Source organism: Sinocyclocheilus rhinocerous, unplaced genomic scaffold, assembly GCF_001515625.1.
Source record: "Sinocyclocheilus rhinocerous isolate Xijiao unplaced genomic scaffold, SAMN03320098_v1.1 scaffold222, whole genome shotgun sequence".
Taxonomy (NCBI): Eukaryota; Metazoa; Chordata; class Actinopteri; order Cypriniformes; family Cyprinidae; genus Sinocyclocheilus; species Sinocyclocheilus rhinocerous.
In genome coordinates, this window is record NW_015625652.1 from 1694840 (window position 1) to 1720935 (window position 26096).

The following is a 26096-nucleotide window of genomic DNA, read 5'->3' on the forward strand; positions in this document are numbered from 1 at the left end:
TTTGTTATAGAATAGGACCAGTCAAAATGAACAAAGAAATGTAGACCAGTAACAGTTTCCTTTCACTTGTACATTACAATTAAAAGCTTTATTTCTAAAATAAATTACAAAATTTTAGTTGACTTTTTTCTAGTTTAGCTGTCAGAATCGCTTTCTTCTGTAAGGGTAGGTAATATTTAGTATTTAGTAAGAACGGACAATTCATAAATACAAATACAGCATTTTTGTACCCTGTACAGTATATACAACTCAATAACATGCACAATAACATATGATTTTCAGATGATGTTAGCATAAATATTTCACACATTATAGAACTTTATATCCATAAAAAATATACTGAATCTATTTCTAAAAGGTAACATCTGAGAGACTGAATGTTCTCAAACTATTCTGAGATTGTACACTACCATTCAATTGTTTGGGGTCATTAATTCATTTTCTTTTTTTAAATAACATACGTTTTATTCAGCAAGCGCACATTCGATTCAGAGTGACAGTTAAGACATTTATAATGTTACAAAACATTTATATTTCAAATAATTTTTTCTTCAAATAATGTTTCCACAAAAATATGAAGCAGCACAACCTATAATCATTTTCATCATTGATAATTATAATAAATGTCTCTTGAGCGTCAAATCAGCATATAAGAATGATTTCTGAAGGATCATGTGACACTAAAGTATGGAGTAATGACTACTAAAATAAATGCAGTCTGGAAGAGCATAGGATCCTTCTTTCAAAAACATTAAAAGATCTTGCCAACCCCAAACTTTTGAACAGTAGCCAGGCATAGAAATAAAATAATAGTGCCAAAAAAGGCACAGACTCTAAAAACTGCAAACTCACTGAGCTCATAGGATGTAAAAACTGGTCAAGAGAGAGTCATTCGTGTCTGTTAGAGAATGGTATCTTCACTGTCCTCTTTGACTGGACTGAGATGCGACTTCCTCTGCTTGGAGATGGCAGCCCACAAACGACACAGCATCCCGCCTCTGAGTGACAAATGCATGAACAAAGATCTACTACACATTATACAGAAATGTTCAAAAGACTGTAATCACTATGTTTTTCTAGCAATTTTATTTAGCAAGGAATTAAACTGATCAAAAGTGACAGTAAAGACATTTATTTTGTTACAATTTTTTATTTTATTTCAAATAACCGCTGTTCTTTTGAGCTTTCTAACTATAATAAATAAATAATAAGCATACTGTATTTTGAATCAAATAAATGTCACCTTGGAGAGCATAAGAGCTACTTTCAAAATCATAAAATAATTTTTACAGACCTCAAACAGCAGTGAACAGCAGTGTATATATGATTTCTTTAATGAAATATTGAATTTTAACTATATCTCCTGCACCTTGGCAGATTATTCCTGTTCAGTACGGATGTCTAAAGGACTTACTTGATGCCACAGTACTGCAGATCATCTCTGCAGGCGAGATGGAGGAGACTGTCCAAGGTAAACTCATGAAAAACAAGCTTAAAGAAATCAAAGAACAGGCAATCACTATCAACTATGTTTTTAAGCCAACTTTTACTATTAGAAGTCTATAAATATGAATTAGCAAATCAAAGCTTGTGATCAAAAGTAAAAAAAATTTTCCCATATTTTCACTCACTATTTCTATGGTTTTCTCATCCACTGGAACACCTCTTAACCAGCGCATCATAGCAGCATTGTGAGCATTATGGTGTGAAGGTTTATTATCTGCGGGAAAGAATAAACATATCACACAATGGCTACATACACTGTTACTATGGGTGCATAATTAGCATATTTACAGTAATGTTACTGTCATATGCTATTACTAAAAAACTGGTCACTACAAAATGTATTGTTTCTAAAACACTTCCAGAACAGGGATTATATCTATAGAAGTACATGTTGTGAAAACGCAAGCCTCGAGGGTAAGGCATAAAATTGGGTTGGTCGAAATTGGGTAACAGTTATAAGCGATTACAGGGTGTGTTCTCTATGAGTCTCAAAATCTCCACCCAGAACTAAAGACAAGCAGTGGCATGTGGAGTGGATGTGAATAAATGTGACACATATTGCTCCATGGCCACACCTTTTGATTGCCTCGGGCGAGAACTTTCTCTCATATGGAGGAAGAAGTTTAAAAACAATTGTTCAGTAGTAAATACAGTGCTTATTTCAGAAGTTATAGTTGAAAAAACATGAGCTACCTGCCGCTGCAGACGCAGCCCTGACCTCCAGAGCGTTGATGTGCCTTTGTTTGGTCTGAAGCGAGTTCATCAGAAGCTCCTGGAATTCTTTCTCCTTTTCATTTAGCTGAATTAGCAACCTGGAATGCAATGCAAACAATTCACAACCGCATGAAATCAGTGTGGTTTTCATTCACCGCCTTCTTGTGGCTACTTTAAAAAATAAAGCTTGGATAACTGCAGTACTTGGAGAAATGTTTGTCTATAGTTGTGGTTGCATCATGCACACACTACCATTCCAAAGTTTTTTTTTTTTTAGTTTTTTAATAGTGTAAGACTAATTACTAAGACTAACTTAAGTGTAATAGTGTAAGAATAACAGCATAAGTGTCTCATATGCTGGCTGCATATATTTGATTAAGCATTCAGTAATGTAATAGTAATGTTATGAAATTTTTTTTTACAAATTAAAAACTGTTTCCAATTTTTATATTTTAAAATGTATTTTACTTTTCAGCAGCCATTAATCCAGTCTTCAGTGTCGTATAATCCTTCAGAAATCATTTTTATTACTTACTCACATGTCACATATCAATATTTTTTTTGTGGAAGTTCAAAAGATAGCATTTATTAAAAAAAACAAAAAAAACATCATCATAAATGCCTTTACTTTCACTTTTGATCAATTTAATGCATTCTTGCTGAATTAAAAGTATTATTTTACTTAAAATAAAAATAAAAATAAATAAATAAATGAACATTTTCTGACCTCAAACTTTTGAATGGTAGTGTACATTATGTAAGTATTTTATGCATTAAACACTGTGAGGTTTGACAGCATAAGAGAGAGCAAAGGTTTTCAATACCTCCTGGACTCAAGTCGAAGTTCTGATAACTCCTTTGCAAGTGAAGAGTGGCTAGAGATGAGTTCACTGGGCAAATTGTCGCATTTGGCGTGACCCTCTTCAGAATTTTGAGTGATACCCCATTCCTCTTTGTTCTTCGTGATGGGGGTAACGGTTGTTTCAGAATCGGCCTCTGTGGGCTGCTCGGTTTCTGGAGAACTTTCCTCATTTTCAAATGATGACTGTAGCTGAAGCCTGAGCTCTGAAAAGGTATTTTAAGGGATGGCAATGAAGATATGCAGGTAACGGAAGATTCATGGATGCAATAAAAGCATATGGGATTACTGTTTTAATTTAAATGGTGTCCTTTATGCACCTGGGAGCAAAACCGTGATAGCATCTTGTACAGCCTGCCTCAGCAAGTTGTCCAAAGCAAACATCCAGTGAGGTTTTATTTGTTGTTTCCTCAGGACCATTTTGACCTACAAACACAAGAGTCACACATACATTTAATTTTATGAAGGTAAGATTTATGAGTAAATAAATAAATGCACAAATATATTTTACTTTTTAATTACAAATATATAAATATATAGAGCGCAGAAGTAAAATGAGTTTAACATGACATTTAAAAAAAGATTTTTATTATTTTTTAAACCTTTTTAAAAACAGATTTTTTTTTTTACAAATCCCTAACCCTCTGTATGTGTAATAGTAATAATAGTAATTTCCTTTTTAGTAATTGCAAATGTTTTGCTAATTAGCCCTTAGTTTTAGTTTGATTCAGGCTTACTGAAATGAACACAAACTGAAAGCAAAGAACATACTGCATCCTGGAAGCTAAAGAGCACCGCCTGCAGGCTGCTGAGAGGCACAGAGGAGTTCAGCAGGCTGGAGCGCAAAGTCAGGAGGCTGTTAGTCAGGTGCCTTTTGTCTGGAGAGCGGATGTTCTCTCGGAGGCAGCCAATCAGCTCGCTGATGAGATCTGAGGTGATGCACGGCTCCTCCGCCTGCGAGATGAATAAAAGGCCAATCTTCACACACAAGCATTTAAGAAAGGGCACTGGTGGTGTGACAGCATTCCACATCAAACACATCCGGTGACAGGGAAGTGTGTAAATGCACCTGCGGCAGCGTTTCCTGAATGTTTTGAACTACATTGCTGATGTACTCCATAAGGATCCTATGCAGCGTATCCCTCCGTTCGCTGTCCTTTCTCAGCACAAACAGACCTAGATTCTCTCCAGAACCCGCTGGGCTTGTGGTCATGTCTGCTTGAGGCTCATCTGGCACTCTATCAACAGAAAAATACATACAGCATGAAGGCAAATAAGACATTTCAGGTGCTGGAAGAATATTTCTCAATATACAATTCCCAGAACTGAAGCATGGACTCACGCCAAAAAGCTGCTGGAGCTGGGTGGACTTTCAGCCATGTCATTTCCTTTGAAGGCAGGAGTGGTTCTTCTCAGATCAAAAGAGGAGGACAATTCATTGTGTTCAGCATCTGTGTTCTCCACACGCAATGCAATGGGTACGGACATGCTCCTATGAAAGTCTCCTACAATATAATGACCATATAAACTAAAAATATGCAAATATTCAGTAATTAATATCAAATTAATTCAAGTCATTATTCATAAGTGGGTGTTTCTTCAAAAGCTTTGGCACTCTCATGTCCTGGGGTTAATTTTCAGGGGTTATTTTTGGGATTTTATCCACTTTTATTTTCCTTTTGGCTGTATGAAGATCATATTAAAACTGCCTGGGAAACTTTTATCATGTCCTCATTTTTCAAATGCCTGGAGGACAAATATTCTTTTTTTTTTTTTTCAGAAAAAACAAAAAAATAAATTACACTTAAATATAAATAACTTAATTAAAAAAATAATAATGATAAATTAATTAAATAAAACAAATAAAATATATACAAATAAATAATAATTAAAAAGAAATAAAATCATGTAAATTACTTAATTATAAAATAATTAAGTAATTTAATTATGAATGATTAACTTATTAAATAATTAAATTAATAATAGAATTATAAATAAATACTAATATGAATAAGTAAATAAAAACAGATTTCTTCTGCAATACGAATAAACATTGCTGGACATAAGTAGACCAAAAAAAGTGAGTGTGAAAAGAAGTGTTTATTTCCAAAAGGCCAAAAGCAGCCAAAGCTGAAGAAACACCCATTTAAAGCTGTTGGTTTTAAAGCGTCAAGAGATTTATAGACGTGGTTCTACAAGCTCACCGACAGGTTCTTTCAGAGTGTTGTCGGACTGAGGCTTTGCCCTTTTCCTGGAACTGGCCTTCAGAAAGCTGTTCTTCAGGAGCTCTGAAGCTGTGGCTCTCTTGTCTGGGTTGGGTTCAAAGCAGCACATGATGAAGCCTTTGGCTTCCTCTGACATGCACTCCGGCACTGTGGGATGGATCTTAAACATTCCCACCTGCAGGGGGACAATTATTAAACCTGATGAGATTCTTTGTAAGAGATATTAACATTTAGGCCTGAAACTCAAGCAAGTATGCAAACACAACAATTCTAGCTACAAAAAATGTGCCAGAAATAATTCATAACAGCAGCAGTCTTTTCCACAATGGGCGCTATAGCAGACATTAGCATAAACTGTCTTCCTTTTGCATACTAGTTATTTGTCTGGCCTAACTGTGACTCTGTTAAATATGCATTGAGCATGAAGTCAATTGGGAATGTGAGAATGGAATGTAAATAAACTTCACAGTTCATTTAACATGGTTATATAGCCATCAGCTTAAAATAACACTCAGATTCCTGCTTCAAAAACCTGCAGCACCTTAAACATGGCCGCTTGAGGACTTCCCAGCTCATGAAAGGGTGGCTTCCCTGTGGCCATTTCTATGATGGTGCAACCCAAAGACCAGATATCAGCCGGTTTGCCATAGCCACGAGGACCTTGGTCGATGATTTCTGGAGCCATGTACTGCAGAGTGCCTGTGGACGAATGAATCAGGAGGAGTTTGAAAAGCAAACACACAAAAGTACATAATGTAATGTGAGAAGTATGCACTAGGAGACTCACCTGTGAACGTCTCTGTACATGGATTGATTCCTGCTAGTCTCTTAGAAGTGCCAAAATCTGATATCTTGAGCAGTCCGCTGTATGTATTTATCAAAACATTATCACCCTGGTGAGATGAAAAGTAATGGCATGTGATATTGAAAACTGCAGCTGAAATTTTTCTTACAGACAGTCTGAAAGCAACGGCGGCTCTGGCATCCATTTATACCTTAATATCTCTATGGACGATCTGATTGTCATGGAGATATTTCAGCCCTTCAAGAATCTGCTTGGTATAGAAGACAATGGTCGCCTCATTATCTTTAAGAGGCCCCCACTGTGATCGTAAGAGAGAGGACAAACTTCCTGTGAAGGAAGAAAAAACAATTGAATACATTTTAAAATCATACACTCTGTATCCACATGCACATAAATAAATATAAAATGTCAAATGTCATACAATAGATAGATAATAGAAGAAATCATAAAAAAATTTATAACATCTAAAACGCATCAACGTTTTTAAAATATAATGATTGTATTTGTTGATTTAATGCTCTATTTTCAACAATCTAAGGTTAAATTACTTAAAATGATAAATGTCAATACATTACAGTTCTAAAATTTGATGTAAGAAATTTTTTTCTTTAAAAGAAAGATACTTTTATTCAGCAAGGACACATTAAACTAATCAAAAAGGGCCAGTAAAACATTTATAACCTTTTTCAAAATTCAAGTAGTTTTAAAGTAACTACTTCACTACAAACTGCTCAACTTTTTTTCATGACTCAGGATAGTCTATGTATAGTCTTCATATAGGAGGTGTAGGACCAAACACATCAATGAGTGTTACATCACTGACCCATAAATAACTCTCTGAGGTGAATACTCTAAACTGGTCTGTGCTGTTCGGTATAGCACATTTCAATTACGCTCTCAGTTGGAGATCTTCCCACACATGGACATTACTCACAACACACCCTTCCTAAGAACCAAGGATTTCTCAATAGACTTTACGAAAATCAACATTTCCCCATGTCATCAAAAAGGAGAAGTTAAAAGTTTATGACAGAGAACAATCAGCAAAGCACGCCACACCTCCAGGAACCTCCTCCATGAAGATCTTGATGAAGCCATCCTCACTGACTGATCCCAAATACTGAACAATATTCCTGTGCTTCAGCCTCTTGTGTAGGGCAATCTCCTCATGGAGTGGCTGAGAGTAGCTAAGACCCCCCCCCCAAAAAAAGAGAAAGAGACCAAAATGGTAGACAAAAAGTAAATATTATGATCATCTAAGCTATGCAGTTCTGACCACAATCACAAGGGTTTTATGGGCATATTTGGTTAAAACGGTTAAGCACAAGACTTGGATCACATGGAGAGGTCTACATCTGCTAACTGTCCATGTGAGCACAGTTTAAACAAGCATCAGTCCTGCGGACAAACATCACTGGGCCATGGGGACCTTTGAACATGGTCAGAGGTCAACAAACAAACACTGGATTTCTACTGAAGCAGATCATCAATGTATAAACAGTTCAGAAGTGATGTAAATCTTCTATTAAAGGTTAAATGTAAAGGTCATATTATACATAATTTTATTATTTTTTATTTAATTTATTAATATATGTTCACTGTTTAATATATGAAATTATTCATAGATTTTATTAATTTGATCCTTATCATATAGTAATTTTGTGTGGCAAAACTGGACATGTTTTAAGAGTTGTGAATCTTATAGTATATTTTTAATGTACATTGTTACGTAAAGTTATTTTATCTTTTATCTGTTTGATTCTTCATGACACAGCTCAAATAAATTAAACAAACTTACAGCTAAACTGATAAGAAACATATTCTAAATGATGCATTTCACTAGAAAAATTAAATTAATGGAAAAACAAGTTCATACGTGCTGTCCTTCTCTGGGATCTCTTTGATTGCGATGCGCACTTGATTGCTGAGGTCCCGTCCAGCGTACACCACTCCATAGGTTCCTTTCCCCAGCACCACCTTGTCTCCATTCTCATTCCTCTCATAAATGTACTGCATTTTTTTTTTTTAAAGAAATTGTTACTTTTATTCATCAAGGATGCATTAAATTGATCAAAAGTGACAGCAAAGACATTAATAATGCTACAAAAGATAGGTTTAGCCTTGGTGATTACAAGAGACAAACATTTAAAAAAATTATTTCCAATTCCAACCTCAAACTTTTGAACGATAATATATGTTTTATGAAATATTTGACATTTAATTAAGCAATGATTAAAGATGAAGCAAAAATTAAAGTTAAAAGAACATGTATGCATTTACATTTAGTCATTTAGCAGACGCTTTTATCCAAAGCGACTTACAAATGAGGACAATAAAAGCAGTCAAAACTAACAAAAGAGCAACAATATATAAGTGCAAATGACAAGTCTCGGTTAGCCTAACACAGTACACGTAGCAAGGTGTATATATATATATATATATATATATTATACACACATATACACACACACACACAAAGAAAAACAAGTAGATAGAATGTACGTATGTATGTAGATAATATGCCCAATGCTTGTTAAAAAAACAGCAAAAATTAGTTTGCTAGGAAGAAGCATTACATTTCACACTTAACTGCTATATTCAGCAAGTACTAAACTGGCACTAAGAACACATGACAGCAGGAGGTAGGTGGAGTTATGGCAATAGTAAAGATAGTAAAAGAACAAGAAAATCACAGTTGCATTATGGTACTGTCTGTCGTATAGTGGTACCATATTTACAGTATGCAATGGAAAGCTGCATTTGGAATGATCCACATTGAAGGACACTATTTGACCATAAAATGTCAAGTCAAGTCACCATTATTTCTATAGCGGTTACAGATACAGTACAGATTGTGTCAAAGCAGCTTCACAGTAATAAACAGGAAAATAGCAGAATCAATTGACACTACATATCCTGACTGGCACAGTCCAAGCCATGAGAAATTAATCAACTAATTGGTTAATCAAAACTAAACTAAGGAGGTTTTCAAATATATCTCAGGTCTATTCAACTCAATAATATCATCCAATTCTACCATAAGTCTACATCAGCCGAAGTCATTTTAAGGGTTGTATATCAAGGATAAGATAAAAACAGCTGCTTAATCAACCAAGTGCACATTTTCACTAATGCTGAGCATGGTTACTAGCCTGAACAAACAATAAGAGGTTATATGATATTCATGGTGATTTCTCTCACCTCTAAATCTCCTTCTCCTCCCCTGACTGGACTGGAATCTTCCACGGGACTTTCTGTGTGATGCAACAGAGAGTTGACCAAATCACAGAACCTGACAAGCAACACACAAATGATAGGGTTTGAGAATATGGCCAATGGAAAAATCTCTTTCATTGTGACATGATATTTCAGCAAAAGATTTCCTTTATGATGTTAAAATGCACTTAATCGTTTTGCCATTACATAATCGCTTAATGCTTATTTCATTGGAACAATGACAAGTTCATAAAATGAGGTCAAACATGACTTACTGAACCTGATACAACAGGATAGATGAGAAAATAATATGACATGTATTTTAAAGGCTCCGTGAATAGCGCCTGCAGCACCTCTGAAGATTAGATTCAGATTATTCGTAAACAAATTCACAGAACATAATCTTTTAAGAGTTCATTCTCTGTCAAAACCATCATGACACTGGAGTTCTTCCCTCATGTTGTCCTTGGCAGCGTGTTTAAGCAATGTGCCGATGGGAGGAGCTCACCCTTTACAATGAAGATCGCTGGGAAAGTACAACTGGAAGTCATCTGAATTGTACAGGACATACAAAAAGCAGCTCCGCTCGTCAAACTTGGAGATGCTGCAAAAGTGGAATAACAGGGATTCTCAATCACAAGCCAAAAAATAAAACATCAAAGATAATGGGTCAAGCAATTTTATACCATTTGAAACTGATCAAAATACAGCGATTCAGTTTGTAGTCCTAAAACTCAGAAGATCTGTGGTTTCCCTTGGGAATTTATAAGTAAAATATTTTTTATACATATATATAACATTCAATATTTGAAAAGTGAATTTTTGACATTTTAAAAATGCAACAATGTGAATCTGACAACTGTTGTAATGCTGTAACCCACAATGGTTTCAAAATTCAATAAGTTATAGGGGAGTATGTAATTAAATGTGTTATATAAAACATTTGAAACTCTCTTTAAATAATGTCAATCAAATATTTAAATTATAAGCAATATTTAAATATTCACAGGATTTTAATTATCTATTGTATATTATTTCAATATACAAATTGACATCGTGACTGAACAGCTAATTGCAACTCTAAAACATTTTAATGACAAATACAACACTTTATAAAAAACCCAGACATGTTTCATTTAGCTAAGATGCCTTAGAAAATGGAATCATGTTCAGATAAACAAATATATGCACATCTGTGTGGAAATACTAATCCTACCAGGAATACAAACCCTTCCTAGAGCTATTTATGCATAACTGAAATTATTTTTTAATTATGGGTCAATGTGACCTTAAATATTAACATCAAGTGTCATTTATTTTGCAACATGAGCTCTAAACAAGATGTCTGCTGCCCTAAGGGCTGGAAATAGGAACAAAAACAGAAAGAAAAAGAACAGAAAGAGACATTGACCTATAGCTTAAAAGCTGGAAAGAGGATAACAGGCGTCAACCAGGCCAAGCAACAAGTGAGGAAGTTTAAAAAAAAAAAAAGGCCTATTCAGAGAAAGTCACTGGGCTGTGGCCAAAACAGAGCAGCCCTAGTGGGATTATAAACTGCTGCAAGCTTGGAAATGGAAAACAGAAAGAAAAAAAAATGTAGAAATGACAGTATTCCCATAAGCGCACAGTACCTTACTCCACGAATCGCAGATGCTGGGAAAGTCCACTCATGAAGACCTTTCTGGGAAAGCCAAATAAAGCACATTACACTCCCACAGACATGTACACAATGTTGAATTTTACAGCATAAAGCATCGGGTCACTCCGCCCTCCGTCATGCCTATCTATCACATAAATAATTTAATAACATGGAAACTACACTGCGTGGCAACACACACTGCAGCCTGCACAACGTGTGCAAAAAGCATCAAGGGTCAAGGATGTTTACCTCGAGTGGAGTGACGTGTCTCAGCTGCACTGTACGGCTGTCATCTTCTTCACTAACGCTTATTATACTAGGCTGGAAGACTTTAGTGAGCTCCAGAATCAGAACCTAAAAAAGATATATATTTTGAGTCTGTTTATGTCTCCACCTTTTTGGCCTTTCCTTTAATTGTTGTTGAAGCTAAGTGAAACAAGCTGTCTCTTGCGCAGTAGGGTAACGTTGTACCGATGAGAAGGGAGAAAAGAAGCAGTCTTACTGGGCAGCGCGCTGTGGAAACGGTAGGCTTGCATGCCTGCACCATTAACTCCATCCAAAAGTCCACAGTTTCCTGTTTAGGATGACTGACGTCTCGAGGTTTGGCAAACTGCTTGTACAGTATATATGTCTCCATGATGGATGCAACATACCTGTTTTTAGGGAGAAATCTTATTTAGGTTTGTCAGTTAGTGTGTTTTAATAATTTCAGAATATTTGTAAAATAATGTGATATTGCAATTATTCATGACTAATTTAAACTTGAAGTACCACCTACATTTTTTGTCACTATAATCTGATTCCTTTTCAATTCTATTTATTGAGAGTGTTTCTCATGCAATTTATTGATTTAATCTGTATATTGTGTAATTAATTATATAAATAATAATAATAAATTGATAGGCCTAGTCCTTTTTTTGAATGAGGGGTATTATGATTTTGAAAATAAAACTTAGGGCTTTAAATGTAAATGTAAATCAATTTGGAACCGCACTTTTATTATTTTTATTTTTTGAAGAGTTTTTATTCAGTAAAAAGAAATGTAAAAATATATTTATTAATATATTTTTTTAATGAATGAAAATCATTCCAATAATATTCATTAATAGTAATAACTTAATTTTTTTACTTCACACTACCTTAAATAAAGCTAAATAAACATTCACTTCCTTTACTCACCACATTGGCGCATTGAGCCTGTAGAGTTTCTCAGAAGCTTCTATGACTTTCTTTTGCTCATTGGCCAAGATTCCAGCCCCCAGATAAAAACCCACATCCCAGTAGTCCTGCATTTTCTCTAGACTGCCTTTCCTGCCCAGCAGGCTACTGAGTGTGACACCTGCACAATGCACAAAAAACACCATGACTCAATAAACCAAAACTCAATCATAAAAACTGTTTGGTAAATGAATGAAGAGTGGGAGTCATGCATGTAAAGTGTGAAAGCAAGGCAACACCTGTTTAACCACCTCAAACCCTTACTTTCTCACATTCTCTATACACATACTTTGTGTCATCATGCATTCATGTCCAATGCCTGAAGCATCTGTATCATACAAGTAGGCCACTAAATATCAGTTTCTATACACTAGCCTGCTATACCCACAAAGCATTACTGTATAAGATATTTAGACCAAACCATGACCCATCTCACTGTTTAAAGTGCTCACAACCAGAGCGAGCAGTGAAGCTAAATGAGGGACACACAAACACACCGATTTTCCGCAGTTCAATAGAGGTGTCGAATTCATGCCCAGCAGCTATCAGAAGCACAACGTTATTGATTCCGGAGTGCAAAGTTGGTTCAATCTCAAAAGCCTTTCCATACCTGCAGGACAACATACAGGTAGAAACACAAGACGTCATTACAGTAAATGGAATATTAGAGAAATTAGCATTACCACAAAAACATAAACATACATGATTTCATCTCTGCTTGAACCACAGTGATAAAATTTGCACACATTTTTTTTTTAATTAAAATTTTATTAAAAATTATTTTCTCTCATTTTTAGTAAAAGAAAATATCTAAACATGATTTAAACCAGACAAATTCAGATGAGAAGCAAAACTGTATTACATTTTATTTATGTATTTGTCTCAGGGAATGTATTAGGCCAGGGAATTCATTTATTCTTCTTACCCCATTGCACATTTTTTATGCATTTTGTTTGTTTGTTTGTTTAAAGCATAAATCTACAAAATTTTGTAAGGTTTACATTTCAAAAAATAAGAAATATTTTTCTTTTATTATTAAAATTGTATTTTCTTAGCGCATTGTGGAAATGATAGTTATGTGCTTTATTTCTTATTATTTAAAGCATACATCTACAAAATTTTGTGAGGTCTATGCATAAAACAAGAAAATTATTTTTTCTTTTATTATCTAAAAATTAATTCATTATTTGAAAACAGGAAAAATACATATTCTCTGACAACAAGTCTCAAGTTATTTTAATAAACATATCTTGTTTTAAGATTATTTGCATATTTGTACTGGAAAACAAGACAAAACTACTGACCAGGTTTTGGAAGCATGTGCAAACCACTGGATTATTAACTTTTATTTGCATTATTTCAGATCAGATGCTATCCTACCATAGGACTATACAGTGAAGTGGATGTTTATAAATGTTTGCAACAGGCATAAAGATCAACAGAGGGTAATTTGTAATGACTCACCAGTAACAAGCTTGATCTCTGCTGTTTGTGTCTTTGAAGCCTGAACTCAGGAACATGTCCTTGTAGATGCGCCCGCACAGGCAGTACACATCTGAGGCCACGGTGCCCCCCGATTCCACGATGGGTAAAATGAGCTTTAAAGCCTTGGCACGATCACCAGGGTGATTCCTCCTTTAAACACATTTCAAAATGTTTCGAAGGAAACAATATTAATATTTTCTCAAATAAATGTTTGTTTTTGTGTATTACATTATTTAAAAAAAAAAAAAAAAAAGTTTACCTGTTCAATGCAAATATATACTGAAACTTGATGTTCTGATGTGCTGTCACCATGCACATGGGCAAATTATTCAAAGTCTCCACCAGATTTATTATGGCGTCGTAGTCCTTGAATCACATTGAGAAAGAGAGTTCAATTTCAATTAATTATTCACACATTTGGCTGGCACCTCTAATAGTTCACAACCATTGTCAAATATTCTCGCTTATTCCTCTGGGTAGACAAGGAATTGCATGTAATCAAATTAAAAAGCACAGCATGAAAATCTTCAAGAACAGGAAGCAATTACATAATGTTTACTATATGATTTATTATATCAAGGACGGAGAGATCTCATTTCTAGATCTCACTAATAATTAAACAGATTCAGGTGTGCATCACAGGAACAATCAAAACATTCCTACAAAGAAATTCTGGCACAAACATGCATTCAAAAATACTGCAAATGTATAATAAAAGAGCCTGTTTGTTTATATAATATAATAACTACACAGTATGCTATCTATGTGATCATTCATATTAGCTGTGTTGGTAACTGAAAGTTTAGTGTTGTGCATATGTAACTCACTGGGATGTCCCGGTAAGATAGCAGGAGGCTCATAACAATGTCTGGACTCAGAAGCTCCACCGAGTCCAGGCGCATCTGGATCCGGCCCAGCTCCTGACTCAGGGCCTGTCCGGTGAAGTGCTCTCGGGCTAGACGGATCTCTCTGCGGATTGACTCGTGGAGGTATTCGCTATAAGGCAAGAGTGTGCTAAATGTTAATTCAGACAATTTGAAAGCAGCATCTAGCAACTGACTTCCAGGAAAAGAAAATGCACAAAAATACATCACATTCCTACCTAGAATGAATGTGAACACTTTCCAGCAACTTGACCAGTCGATCCACCAAAGGGGTAAGCAGGGATTCAATCTTAAAGCTGGAATGAAGGAAATCTTTGATGCCCCTCATCAGTGTGGCATCACAGGCAAATACTTTACCTTGTGGTGACACCATATAGGGGATAAAAGTGTAGCTCCCACATTGCTCCTAGAATGAAGAATACAGAAGACCAAATGAAAGCATATGATATAGCACCAAGGTAGCTTGTGACAAGGACGGTCACTCAGTAGCTATAATGTTTAGAGTGAAAAGTACGATTAAACAAATGCTTGTTTTCTATAGTAGTATTTTTTGTGTGTTAGTTTCAAACATCTAAATAATAAATACTTAAATTGCAATTTTATTTGTAAATTCTACTATCCAAATAGTGCCTTAAATATCAATAATATCATCATATTTTGTAATATCTGTTGGTAAAACCAACAACTTTTTAAATGAAAAAAGTCAACTATCTAATGAAGAACTGAAATGTCAAACTGTGTTTTCAGGAAAAGTTTTTGTTTTCTTATTTGTCTTATTTGAAGAATAAATCTGCAAACTTAAGTTATATTTGTTTTCTGTTATCACATTATCAGAAAAATACATATTTTATTTTGTGTGTGTGTGTATAAACACACACACAAATACTGGAAAGCAAGACACAAATATTTGTATTTTAGAAAAAGGGTATTTATTTACAATAAATGAATATTTGGGTTAAGCAGTCACATGCTTCATAATTTTATTTAAATATAATGCACCTTGTGTTGGCCGAAATAATAGTTTGATATTTATGTATGTTCCCATTTATTAATCATTTCATGTTTCATAATAGTAGTAGTGTTAAAATAGAGGGTCCCGTTATGACAACTTACCCCATATGGCATGACAACATCGTTGTCAAGAATTTTTTTTTTTTTGCCAAGGCTTTAAGGTTTGTGTCTACACAGAAACTGACATTCAAAAATATACTCACTGAGAAATATTCAATGGAATAAAAAGTTTGACAACTAGCACCGGTGTACTTCATAGTGACTTTCGAAAACAACCTTGCACTTTCTGAAGGATGTTTTGTGTGCGTTGTGTCTCACCTTCACAACTTGAAGATCGTCTTCTCGTTTGTTACAGTACAGGATGACATTATTGGTCATACTGAAACTCTCCCTGACACCCAGGTGATAAAACAGAGACGGCTGGCAGATGGTGTTATTCATCTCCACCACAACAACATCTAAACACAGAGTTAAAATTACAACCGCTTACAAATGCACTTTGGAAATATTCCTGAAAATCCCAGATATGTACGTGCCACAACTTGCCTGCGTTGTAGAAAGTGTCCAGAATTTCAGTGGTGCCCAACGCAATGCGCTCAAAAGAAATGCTCTTCAGCACCGCATGCGCGTCTGCGCAGGCTTCTTTAAGACATGTCAGTGAAAGACTCGCCTCAGTTGGAGGCGCAGACCCGTCGTCAACGGCGATATACACCACGGATAAAGCCCTGGTCCGACTCCGCGGGGATATTACGCCTTTACTCCCGCCGCCGATTTCGAGAGCCAAAGGATCCTGCCATAAACTTCCAGCTGAAACTCGCACGGGATCCTTTCTCTTGGTCTCGTGCAGGCTCATGCGCCTGCGTTCAGTCGTATACATGGTGTAAGTCGAAAATAGTGCCTAGCTAATTAAAAAATCATCCTGTGACCGCGTCCTGGACATGCCTTCACTATGGCGTTAAAGTATTCCTGTAGTTTTTTCCAGGTAAGACTCTGAGGAGGATCCTTTTAGACGCGCCCTCCTCCGGTTCCCCGCCTCCTCGTGTCGCGCTCCACAGCTGTGCGACCTCTTCCTGCAACACGCTGCAAAAAAACTAAAACAAACTTCACCAAACACTTTTTAGTGACATGGACTTATATATATAGTAAACGGCTCACTATAAAAAGTTTTAGTATAAAAATATAAAAGAAGCTTTATTTTTCTGTTTCATGTCTCATATTTCATAACACAATTTTGTCTCCTTGGTAGACAAATATATATTTGGGGGGGATTCTGGTAGAGGCAAAAATGTTTGTTGTAATGTATAAAAAAATCTATTATTTTATTTTATTTTTGAAATAATTGTTTGTTCCACTTTGTTTTAGATAATCATAGTTTTAAAGATGCAATAATTATTGTTTTTATAACTCATTTTCTTATTTTAAAATTAAACACCTTGGTCTGGAAAAAGAAAAATCTGAGTAAAATAACCAAAAATAAATCTAAATAGAGTTTTAATGTGACCTTCAAAACAAAGGAAAATATTCAAAATCCCACATTATCCCTTCACACATAAAGCAAAATAGTGATAAGAATGAAAATATCTGTTCTTTTTTATCTCACAACAATGCATCTGTCAGAGATTATTTTTATCACAATGCACTCTGTTTCACATATGTATAGAGGCATTTAACAGACTAAATTAAATAAATATACAATAAAATAATAAAAAATAGAACTGCAATGAATAAGATGTAAGCATAAATAAATAAAAGAATAAGGATGGGAAATAACATGCAAAATAAAATTGTACCTTAAAATGAAAATCTTTATGGAAAACAAACTGAAATACACACCTTGAAATAAAATCCAGTGGACAATATAAATAAAATCAATATATAATTTAACTGAATACATCATGCAGTCAACATAAGCGTAATGAAAAAATGAGTACAAAATATAAATGCGGTGTGTTTTTTTATGCAAAATGAAAAGTGATCTGAAATACATGATATACACTTCACTGTACTTATTTATTTATTGCAACATTACATAATGTTTTAATAATTTTACTATATGTTATATTTAGTATGCAATTCATTGGTCAGGATTTCTGCATTGTTTTTTAGTTATTGTTAACCTGTTCAGATAAATAAAAGAAACGAAACAACTAGTTTAGTGTTTATTTATTGGCCCATTTGATAATCGTCCCGTGCATTCGCGTGCAGCCCCTCCCCTCTACTGACACACACACAAGACTACACGCGCATTAAAAACATGGCGGATAAACACTAACCCTCACACTTGAGAAATCACACAAAAACCTTTCTCCGCAAGGTAAACAGTCCCCTTCCTACCGTCCGTAATAATTGTCTAGCAATTATTGCATCACTTTATAACTTTAGTTTTGTTAAATGTAGAGGAAAAACACAAAAAGTGACTCAGAGTTGCTAGAGGTTAGCCTTTAGCTAATGCTTGTTGTATAAGCATTGGAGGTGAAGCGTTGCCTTATAATAACAGGAACCCACACAAGTATATTTTGCTGTCTGTTTCTTATGATCTAGGTCAGTATAGCGTAAAGAAATATGAAGTTGCGAAATGCGATTCGAAACATGGCATGATGCCACGTAGCATAGCAGCATATTTGATGTGGATTTAAGAGAGTGTGGTGTTTTCTGTGCTGTGTTCTTAAAAGTGTATTTATTTATATCGATACATGCACATAAATCATCCCTGGAGAGTTTGACATGATTTTAAATGTACAAAATAATAAAGAATACGCTTTTGTTAGAGTTGTCGAGTAAGAACACTGTAACGTCCCAGTTAAATGAGGCTGTAATGGTGTTTGGCTTGTGTAAGTGAATGAATTGACCGTTTCCATGAATCGACTCATATTACCCGACTCATATTCAAGCGCGTAGCTGCTTTCCTGCCGCACGAATGAATCTTTTTTAATGAATTGATTCAAATGATTCGAGGCAGTGGGATGAATCAAATCCCCGCCACTACTGCGCTGTCATTTATGGAGAGGGGAGGGACTGTGTGTTTGGCGCTCAAAGGCGCTCTGCTTTTGAACAGAGAACTGGAAAACTGGGAGACAGGGAGCCATCTTTTGAGGTATCTGTACACATACAGTTAGTTTTATTCATTAATTCTGCATTTTGACATAAAAGAGGTCAGTATGAAAACAGAAACGATCACATGCTCGCGAGAAGAATAACTTGTGTTCAGATTTTATTGACGGCTGGAAAACGGCGCGCGTGGTTTAACGGGATGTTTGCGTTGATATTATAAATATGGTGGGTTCCTACTGTCTAAAAGCAGCCCAATCATGTTGCTTGTTGTTTGCCACTTCACATTGACCTTTTGGGTCATTGCTGCTTGTTAAGCGTCTGACCCAACGACCCCCTGAGTCATTCTAGGCAGGTAAATGGTGAAGTATTCAATTTGTGCAAGAAAAATTACCTTTTCTTATCGATGTCCATGTTATTGTCCTTTGGGGAATACAGCTGGCAGGGTTCATGGTTAACGGTTCAGCATGTAAAGAATGAGAGACCCGTGACAGCTGAGCTGCCTGAGAGACATACAGGCCAGATCGAACCACCTAAAACAGACACTGATGTAAGAAACAGCTTTGTGAAATCTCAGTTTTGTGTTTGTTTTTTGCAGAGAGGTTGGAATAAGCTGGATCATGAAGAAACCTGTACCACAGAAAGGTGATACTCTTATTTGTTCGGTACATTCATATTTATTTACTTAAAAATGTAATTTGTTTTTAACAAATGCAAATAATAATGTATGTCACATTATGTTACTATTATCATGCCAGCTTGTCACTATGGCACATGAATCAATTTTTTCTATCATTTATAGATCTATTATTGACAATGAATCTATAAATATATAACTATAACTTTCTAGATATGAAATAAAAAAATGTTGTGGTTCTTGACACGTGATGTATTTGAATAAATACTGTTGTTACAACACCACAATTTTAGATGTACACAATTTCACAAAACTCTATGCAAATATAAATACCACAGCAAAATATACTAGCTTATAATAATGTAAAGTAATATAAAGTTCAAATATTATTAAAGACAAGTATGTAGTCAGTAATAAAAAAAGCAAATACACAAATTACAAGCAATAGCGATAAATACAATAGAACATATATACAAATAAAATAGTGCTTTTCAAGTTTTTCAGATAGGTCTAAGTAGTATTCAGGTAAAAAAAATATTTCAGAAATTGAATTAGCAAATGTAACACTGCACAGATGTCACTGTATAAGTTACGTTACAAAATGTATTCAGTCAGGTGTAGTGAGTTTTTTTTTTTTTCTTTTGTTATTTACTTTAACATTAAGCACACTGACAGTAGCTAACCTAATGCGCTGAATTTGATCTAATATATTGACACAAAATCACATCTGATTTTCTCAACAGTTTATGTTCACTTAAGGCATAACCAACTGTTTAGGACGATACTCGCCAGTTATTTGTATTTTGGATTATTTTGATAATGAACGTGTTAACTGTTATCATGGGATGTATTCTGACTTATGATTCAGGTTTAATAATGAATGTAGTAATATTGAAGTGTTTTCCTCTCCCAGCAGCTATTGAGTGGAAAGATGGCAAACGGATCAAGCACGCTCGCAGTGGTCGCCCCTCTCGTGTCCCATCACAGTACCAAGGTATCAAACTCCCAACACTTAAATAGCTACTTTGAGTCAGATACCTCAACAGGGATACCTTCAGCAATAGCATTATAGGAATGTACATCTGAAAGTAGTTAGGGAAGAATTAGTTATCTCCTAAATGTTTCAGTAGTAATTTTTGATAACTATTCAGGTTTAGATTATATCTCATTGTTAACCATCATCTTATTACACAGGCTTGCTAATTTGAGATGAAGACAGAATCCTAAGAGTCCTTTGATGCTGACATGTTTACCTTTATTTTAAAGGGCATTTCAGTTGGGAGAAGTACCTAAAAGAGACAGGAGCAGTCGCTGCTCCTTCTCACTGCTTCAGACAGGTGAGTCTTTTCATCCACACATGCAAATGTGGAACACGTCATTATTATGAACCGTTTATAAATGCCATAACTGATTGCAAATTCTTATTCTCAGAGCACAACTCCTCCGGTGAATGAGTTTAAGGCTGGCATGAAGTTGGAAGCTCAGGATCCCAGGAACACTACATCTACCTGCATCGCTACTGTGGTGGGCCTGACGGGCTCCCGCCTCCGCCTACGGCTGGACGGTAGTGACAACAAGAATGATTTCTGGCGCCTGGTGGACTCCTCAGAAATCCAGCCCATTGGGAATTGCGAGAAGAACGGAGGCATGCTGCAGCCGCCACTTGGTGAGAAAGACAACAAATTACTCAACTTTGTTGTACAATAGACCATTAGTTTGTCTTGCATTTTTTACAAATATTTTGCATTCCAGACCTTTAAATCTCAAAATTCAAAAACTTGATTCTATTCACAATGAAACATATTTTTTAAAACTTTTACCTCAACAGCTTGTGTTTTCATGATATGAAATTTAGCTATAGCACATTACTTTACATGTTTTTAATGATACAAAAGAGAAAATAATACAGAAACAATATTTTTGTTAAATCACTCTCATCTTTCAACACAGGTAATCAGCAACATCTTTGCTATTGTAAAAATGTGCTTTGATAAAATTAAAGTAATAATTGACTGAATGTTATGTGTTCTTCTCTAGGGTTTCGTCTGAACGCATCATCATGGCCCATGTTCTTATTAAAAACACTCAACGGAGCAGAAATGGCCCCAGCCCGAATCTTTCACAAGGTATCTGTCACAAACAAACACAAACAATAATTAAAGGTCGAGTTCAATGTATTTATTCAAAGATTATTTTAGCATGTTCTGGACATTTGACACTAAAATTAGCAAAGTGTATAAGTTTTCCTTTGATCTCTTTACTTTTTGCCTGATATTTTTCACTTACTTTTGCCTTCATCTCTTTGGACCTTCAGCAAGAACCACCTGCCCCGGAGCAAAACTGTTTTCAGGTGGGGATGAAGCTGGAGGCAGTGGACAGGAAGAATCCTCACTTCATCTGTCCTGCCACAGTGGGCGCGCTTCGGGGTGTGGAGGTTCTGATCACCTTCGATGGCTGGCGGGGCGCTTTTGATTACTACTGCCGCTACGATTCCAGAGACATCTTCCCAGTCGGCTGGTGCGCGCTCACAGGAGACAACCTGCAGCCGCCAGGCACTAAAGGTGTGGATTACTCAGTATGAATTCAGATTTTCTCATCCCGACAACTTTACATTGGCATTCATGCACAGGGAATGATGGAGGTAAGATGTACAAGAACTGAAGACATGAAATAAAGAGGCCAGTGCTACATACACTACTGTTCAAATGTTTGGGGTTAGCAAGTTCATGAAAGATCAAAATTAGGGCTGCACGATAAATCGCATGCGATATTTAACACGCATCTTGAATCACATAAAAATACAGCACAACTGTTTTCAACACTGATAATAGGGCTGGACGATATGGCCAAAATTGATATCACGATATATTTCTTAATTTCGGTCGAAAAAATTATATCGCGATACATATTGATATTGAATTATTGTCCAGCCCTAATTGATAATAAATAATTTTTTTTAGCAGTAAATCAGCATCATATAATTATTTCTAAAGGATCATGTGACACTGAGGATCAAAGACTTGAGTAATGCTGGTGAAAATTCAGCTTTGCCATCACAGGAATAAATAAAATTTAGGTTTAATAGAAAACAGTTTTTTGTTAATAATATTTTATAAAGTTACTGTTTGATCAAACAAATGCAGCTTTGGGGGAATTAAAAAAAAAAAATCTTACCCCAAACTTTTGAGTTAGAGAGTTGTACCAATTGTAAATGAGAGGTGTGCTATTAAAGGGTTAGTTCACCCAAAAATGAAATTAGCCCATAAATTACTCATACGTCATCCGCCCGGAACTGCTTCCAGTGTACAACAGTGAGCGCAAGCTAGATTAAAGTGATTATTAAGTTTTGAATATGGATATTTTTCTTACAAAAATGCATCGATTCGCTACAAAAGGCCTTTGTTCACCCTCCGGAGCCGTGTGAGACACTTTTTTTTTTGGATGGGCGCATTTTATTTAACTGCTTTTGAACTGATGCACGCAACACCCGCTGAGTGCCATGAAACAGCTTGAAAGATCAAAGACAATTTTTAATATAACTCCGACTGGATTCGTCTGAAAGAAGAAAGTCATATACACCTAGGATGACTTGAGGGTGAGTAATTTGTGGGCTAATTTTCATTTTTGGGTGAACTAACCCTTTAAGTTGAATCTTGGACATAATGGAAAAGCACTTTATGCAATTTACATTTATGTACATGTATCTACATAGTGGATCTTTTTATACCAAAGCAACTGAGTATCTATCAAAACTTACATTAGGCAGGTGTGTTTAATTCATTGGGAAATGTTACTTTAATGATGCAATTGTGACACCTCAGAAGCAGAGAATGAATAAACAAAACAAAGAAGAGACAAAAATAGCCTGGGTAGAGAAATTTAAAATATAGAGGTAATAACACAAATAAAAAGGGACAATTCACCTAAAAAAGTTTAGAATGACATGAAGGTGAGTAAATGTTGACTTTTTGTTTTTGGGTGAACTGTTCCTTTAAGCAATAAAGGCATTTGATCAGAGAGAACATTGGAGTTTTGGTTTACAAGGAGTTGGCATCCACCCAGCTGGCACTGCTGCAAACCCTGTGCCCAATAGCAGGCCTCGCATTAAAGAGCTGGTGTGACTGTTTGAGTGGGATGAGAAAAGAGGGTTAAAGAGAGAACGCAAGGCCAACGCATTTGGCAGAGGAAGACAAGCCTTGTCAGGCCCTTTAAACACACACTAAACTTCACAGCTAGTCGGGGTAAGCGAGTTGTTATGGTGTTTTATTTGTGAGTCTTTATGTTTGAAGCCAAGGAAACTGGGAAAATGTGTAAACGTATCAGTCTGGGAAAGAGCCGGTCGTTGTGTCACTATCCGCAGACTTTAAGACTTTAGAGAGCAGATCGAAACTAAGGGGCAGGAAGGAAGTGAATTGACTGAGAGAGTAAGATGCCACATATTGACACACACTGCAAGATCAAGAGCAGACCCTCGTTCAGTGAGATTCATTTTTCTAAGTTGGATGAGTACAAACTGCAATCCTGGCCTCACTAACAGGTCTGTAAAGCTCTGAAGTGTTTGTTTGTGTTTGCTGTCGTTTGCTTTAAATTGATCATATGATTCTTCTGGTCTTTTTTGGCTTACTCTAGGTTTTTTTGTTGTTGTTGTTGACAAGGAATTGTGATAAATGTTCAATGCATTCAAATGTTCAAAGTTGACAAACTTTTCATTCTTTTTAGCTTTTTTTGTTCTCTGTAGCACTTCAGAGGCCACTAGCACCAAAAATGTGTAACACAACTCATTTCTTTGTTGAGATGGCTCAAAGAAAAATGGGTCAGCTCTGCACACAAAGCCTGCCTTTCTCGTTTTCTGCTTCTATGTTTGTCACTTCACGTTATGGTATATTGCCCTATGTAAGCTGTATTTTCTTTCCCTACTTTTTTTTTTGCAGTCGGGTTACCAAAGGCACTAGGTGCACTTGGTGCCCTACCAGAGGGTGGCATAGAGGGGACAGGCATGCCACCTACACCAGGCAGACCCCCACCCCAGGAGAAACGTAAGCCTGGCCGCAAGAAAACCAAACTGTCTGGTCCCTGGGGTCAGAAAGGAACGCTTGGTTCCCAGACAAGCCAGCCTGGAAAGGAACTGGAATCTATTAAAATCCCGAAGAAACGAGGCCCCAAACCAGGGAGCAAGGTATAACTGTATTTAGAGTCATCACAATCAATAGCATGGGAGCCATTAGGGTCTTAATTTTACTGAGAAATCCTTGTTGCACAATGAAGATGAAATAAACCGACCTGAGGAGCATGCTATTCTATACATTCTATATAGGGGTGTAACGATTCACAACGATTTTTGAATCGTGAATCGTCAATTTCGGACAGTAATCGATATAAAATGCTAAGAATCTAATGAATCGCGATTTCTATAGCGATTCAATGCTTTCAAAATATATACACATTAAATTACTACAAGCACGAATTAATGGAGACCTTGAACAGTGTTCGTGCTCTCGCATCTCTCCTTCACGCGCTCCACTATTTACCGCCTGTGACTATCACAGGATTGCGCTCACTTTCCCATTCATGTGTCCAAACATTTGACTGGTACTATATATAGAATACAGTATATACATAAACAGAATATATATACATAAACACATTTTTTGCAATGATCACTCAAATGTGATGATCAAACACTTATAATGACGTGACAGAGATACGTAATGGAGGCAGGGCATTTAACAATTTAACAATAAACTTTATTCAAAATGAGTCTGACATCAGTGCACTAAACAGTAAAGTTGAAGTTTATTCAACTATAATTCAGTTCAATTCAGTTTTTCACTTCGAAACATTCATTCACGGATTTGTGCTACTGTCTTCACACACAGACGAAACTTACTAGAGAAGTGTGAAGTGTGACATAATATACCTCTGTAAATAAATACAATATAAATTCACGTCTCGCGCACTTTAATGCCCTTTGAATGCAATGTGTCCCTTGGAACTGGAATCATGGCGGAATATCATGTGAAGTCCACTTCGCAGGGCACTTACGGTCGCGCAGGAAGACCTCAATGCTTATTTTTGTTGACAACAGATTTATAAATGAGTCTCATTACGAATACGTCGTACGTATCGCATTGTCACATGCCTTGTAAAAATTCATAAAAATGTGACTGATTATCTGACGACTGTATCAGCGCAGATTTTCCTCCCGCTTTGGACTTTGAACCTGTTAACAAGCAGATCTGCTGCGAGTTCGTGCAGCGCTGTCAGAATACATGCAATGCGCGCGTGTATTAGAAAACATAACGTTCTGCAGTTTATTTACTAATTGTTTCAATTTCAATCATACAGTAAATCATCATACAGTAACCAGCAACAATCACCCCTTCCTCTTCTCATTGAAGACAAAAGTTGCGATTTTCTAGGCCGATATGGCTAGGAACTATACTCTCATTCCGGCGTAATAATCAAGGAACTTTGCTGCCGTACCATGGGTGCAGCAGGTGCAATGATATTACGTAGCGCCTGAAAATAGGCTAACTTCCGTCAACATAACCAACGTGACCACCTGCGTGCTGGGGACTATTTTCAGGCGCTGCGTAATATCATTGATTATTACGCCGGAATGAGAGTATAGTTCCTAGCCATATCGGCCTAGAAAATCGCAACTTTTCATTTTCCGTCGGTCTTAGTACACTATGTAACTACAGAAGAGTCAAGTTTTAAATAGGAAAAATATCTAAACTCTTTGGTCATTTTTGAGCGAGATGCTAACAGTCTAATCAGATTCAATGATCTATGCTAAGATACAGCTAAAAGTGCTACCGCCAGACCCAGAGATCGGCTGAATGGATT

At 36.0% G+C, this 26096-nt stretch overlaps 2 protein-coding genes across 8 annotated transcripts in view; one reads left to right on the top strand and one right to left on the bottom strand.

Annotated features, from left to right (window-relative positions):
- Positions 1-766: 766 nt before the first annotated feature.
- Positions 767-16575, bottom strand: LOC107705646 (mitogen-activated protein kinase kinase kinase 5). 2 transcript variants are annotated; one of them, XM_016509048.1, is made up of 28 exons: positions 16109-16575; positions 15881-16020; positions 14770-14957; positions 14495-14663; positions 13927-14033; positions 13647-13817; positions 12680-12792; positions 12144-12303; positions 11467-11617; positions 11214-11318; positions 10957-11006; positions 9834-9929; positions 9311-9401; positions 7986-8119; positions 7169-7296; positions 6300-6436; positions 6092-6197; positions 5846-6003; positions 5284-5479; positions 4422-4584; positions 4149-4317; positions 3851-4033; positions 3400-3505; positions 3045-3285; positions 2200-2318; positions 1632-1720; positions 1415-1491; positions 767-998 (listed from the first exon to the last, which is right to left on the bottom strand). In XM_016509048.1, the coding sequence occupies exons 1-28, from the start codon at positions 16437-16439 to the stop codon at positions 902-904; spliced, it is 3975 nt and encodes a 1324-aa protein (XP_016364534.1). In that variant the 5' UTR covers positions 16440-16575; the 3' UTR covers positions 767-901. The 2 variants fall into 2 exon arrangements, with proteins under 2 accessions (XP_016364534.1, XP_016364528.1); XM_016509042.1 differs by having other exon boundaries at positions 767-1025.
- A 1217-nt stretch (positions 16576-17792) lies between these two features.
- Positions 17793-26096, top strand: part of LOC107705663 (polycomb protein SCMH1-like) — a 21294-nt gene continuing 12990 nt past the window's right edge. Inside the window, exons 1-8 of one of the 6 annotated variants that reach the window (XM_016509064.1) lie at positions 17793-17876; positions 19209-19255; positions 20161-20241; positions 20514-20584; positions 20679-20913; positions 21285-21373; positions 21562-21808; positions 24179-24423. In XM_016509064.1, the coding sequence (XP_016364550.1) occupies positions 19231-19255; positions 20161-20241; positions 20514-20584; positions 20679-20913; positions 21285-21373; positions 21562-21808; positions 24179-24423 (993 nt within the window). In that variant the 5' untranslated portion in view covers positions 17793-17876; positions 19209-19230. Of the gene's footprint in view, positions 17877-18580; positions 18657-18851; positions 18966-19208; positions 19256-20160; positions 20242-20513; positions 20585-20678; positions 20914-21284; positions 21374-21561; positions 21809-24178; positions 24424-26096 lie in introns of those variants that run through there. The other 5 variants (XM_016509087.1, XM_016509056.1, XM_016509079.1 and 2 more) reach the window with 5 other exon arrangements.

What these genes read in the sequence shown, in the direction of transcription:
- LOC107705646 (XM_016509042.1), bottom strand. Translation starts at nt 16,439, where the DNA reads ATGTATACGACTGAACGCAGGCGCATGAGCCTGCACGAGACCAAGAGA. An exon ending in ACGATCTTCAAGTTGTGAAG is followed by an intron (nt 14,958 to 15,880) that starts GTGAGACACAAC and finishes TCTTCATTCTAG; the next exon opens with GAGCAATGTGGGAGCTACAC. An exon ending in AGTGTTCACATTCATTCTAG is followed by an intron (nt 14,664 to 14,769) that starts GTAGGAATGTGA and finishes CTTGCCTTATAG; the next exon opens with CGAATACCTCCACGAGTCAA.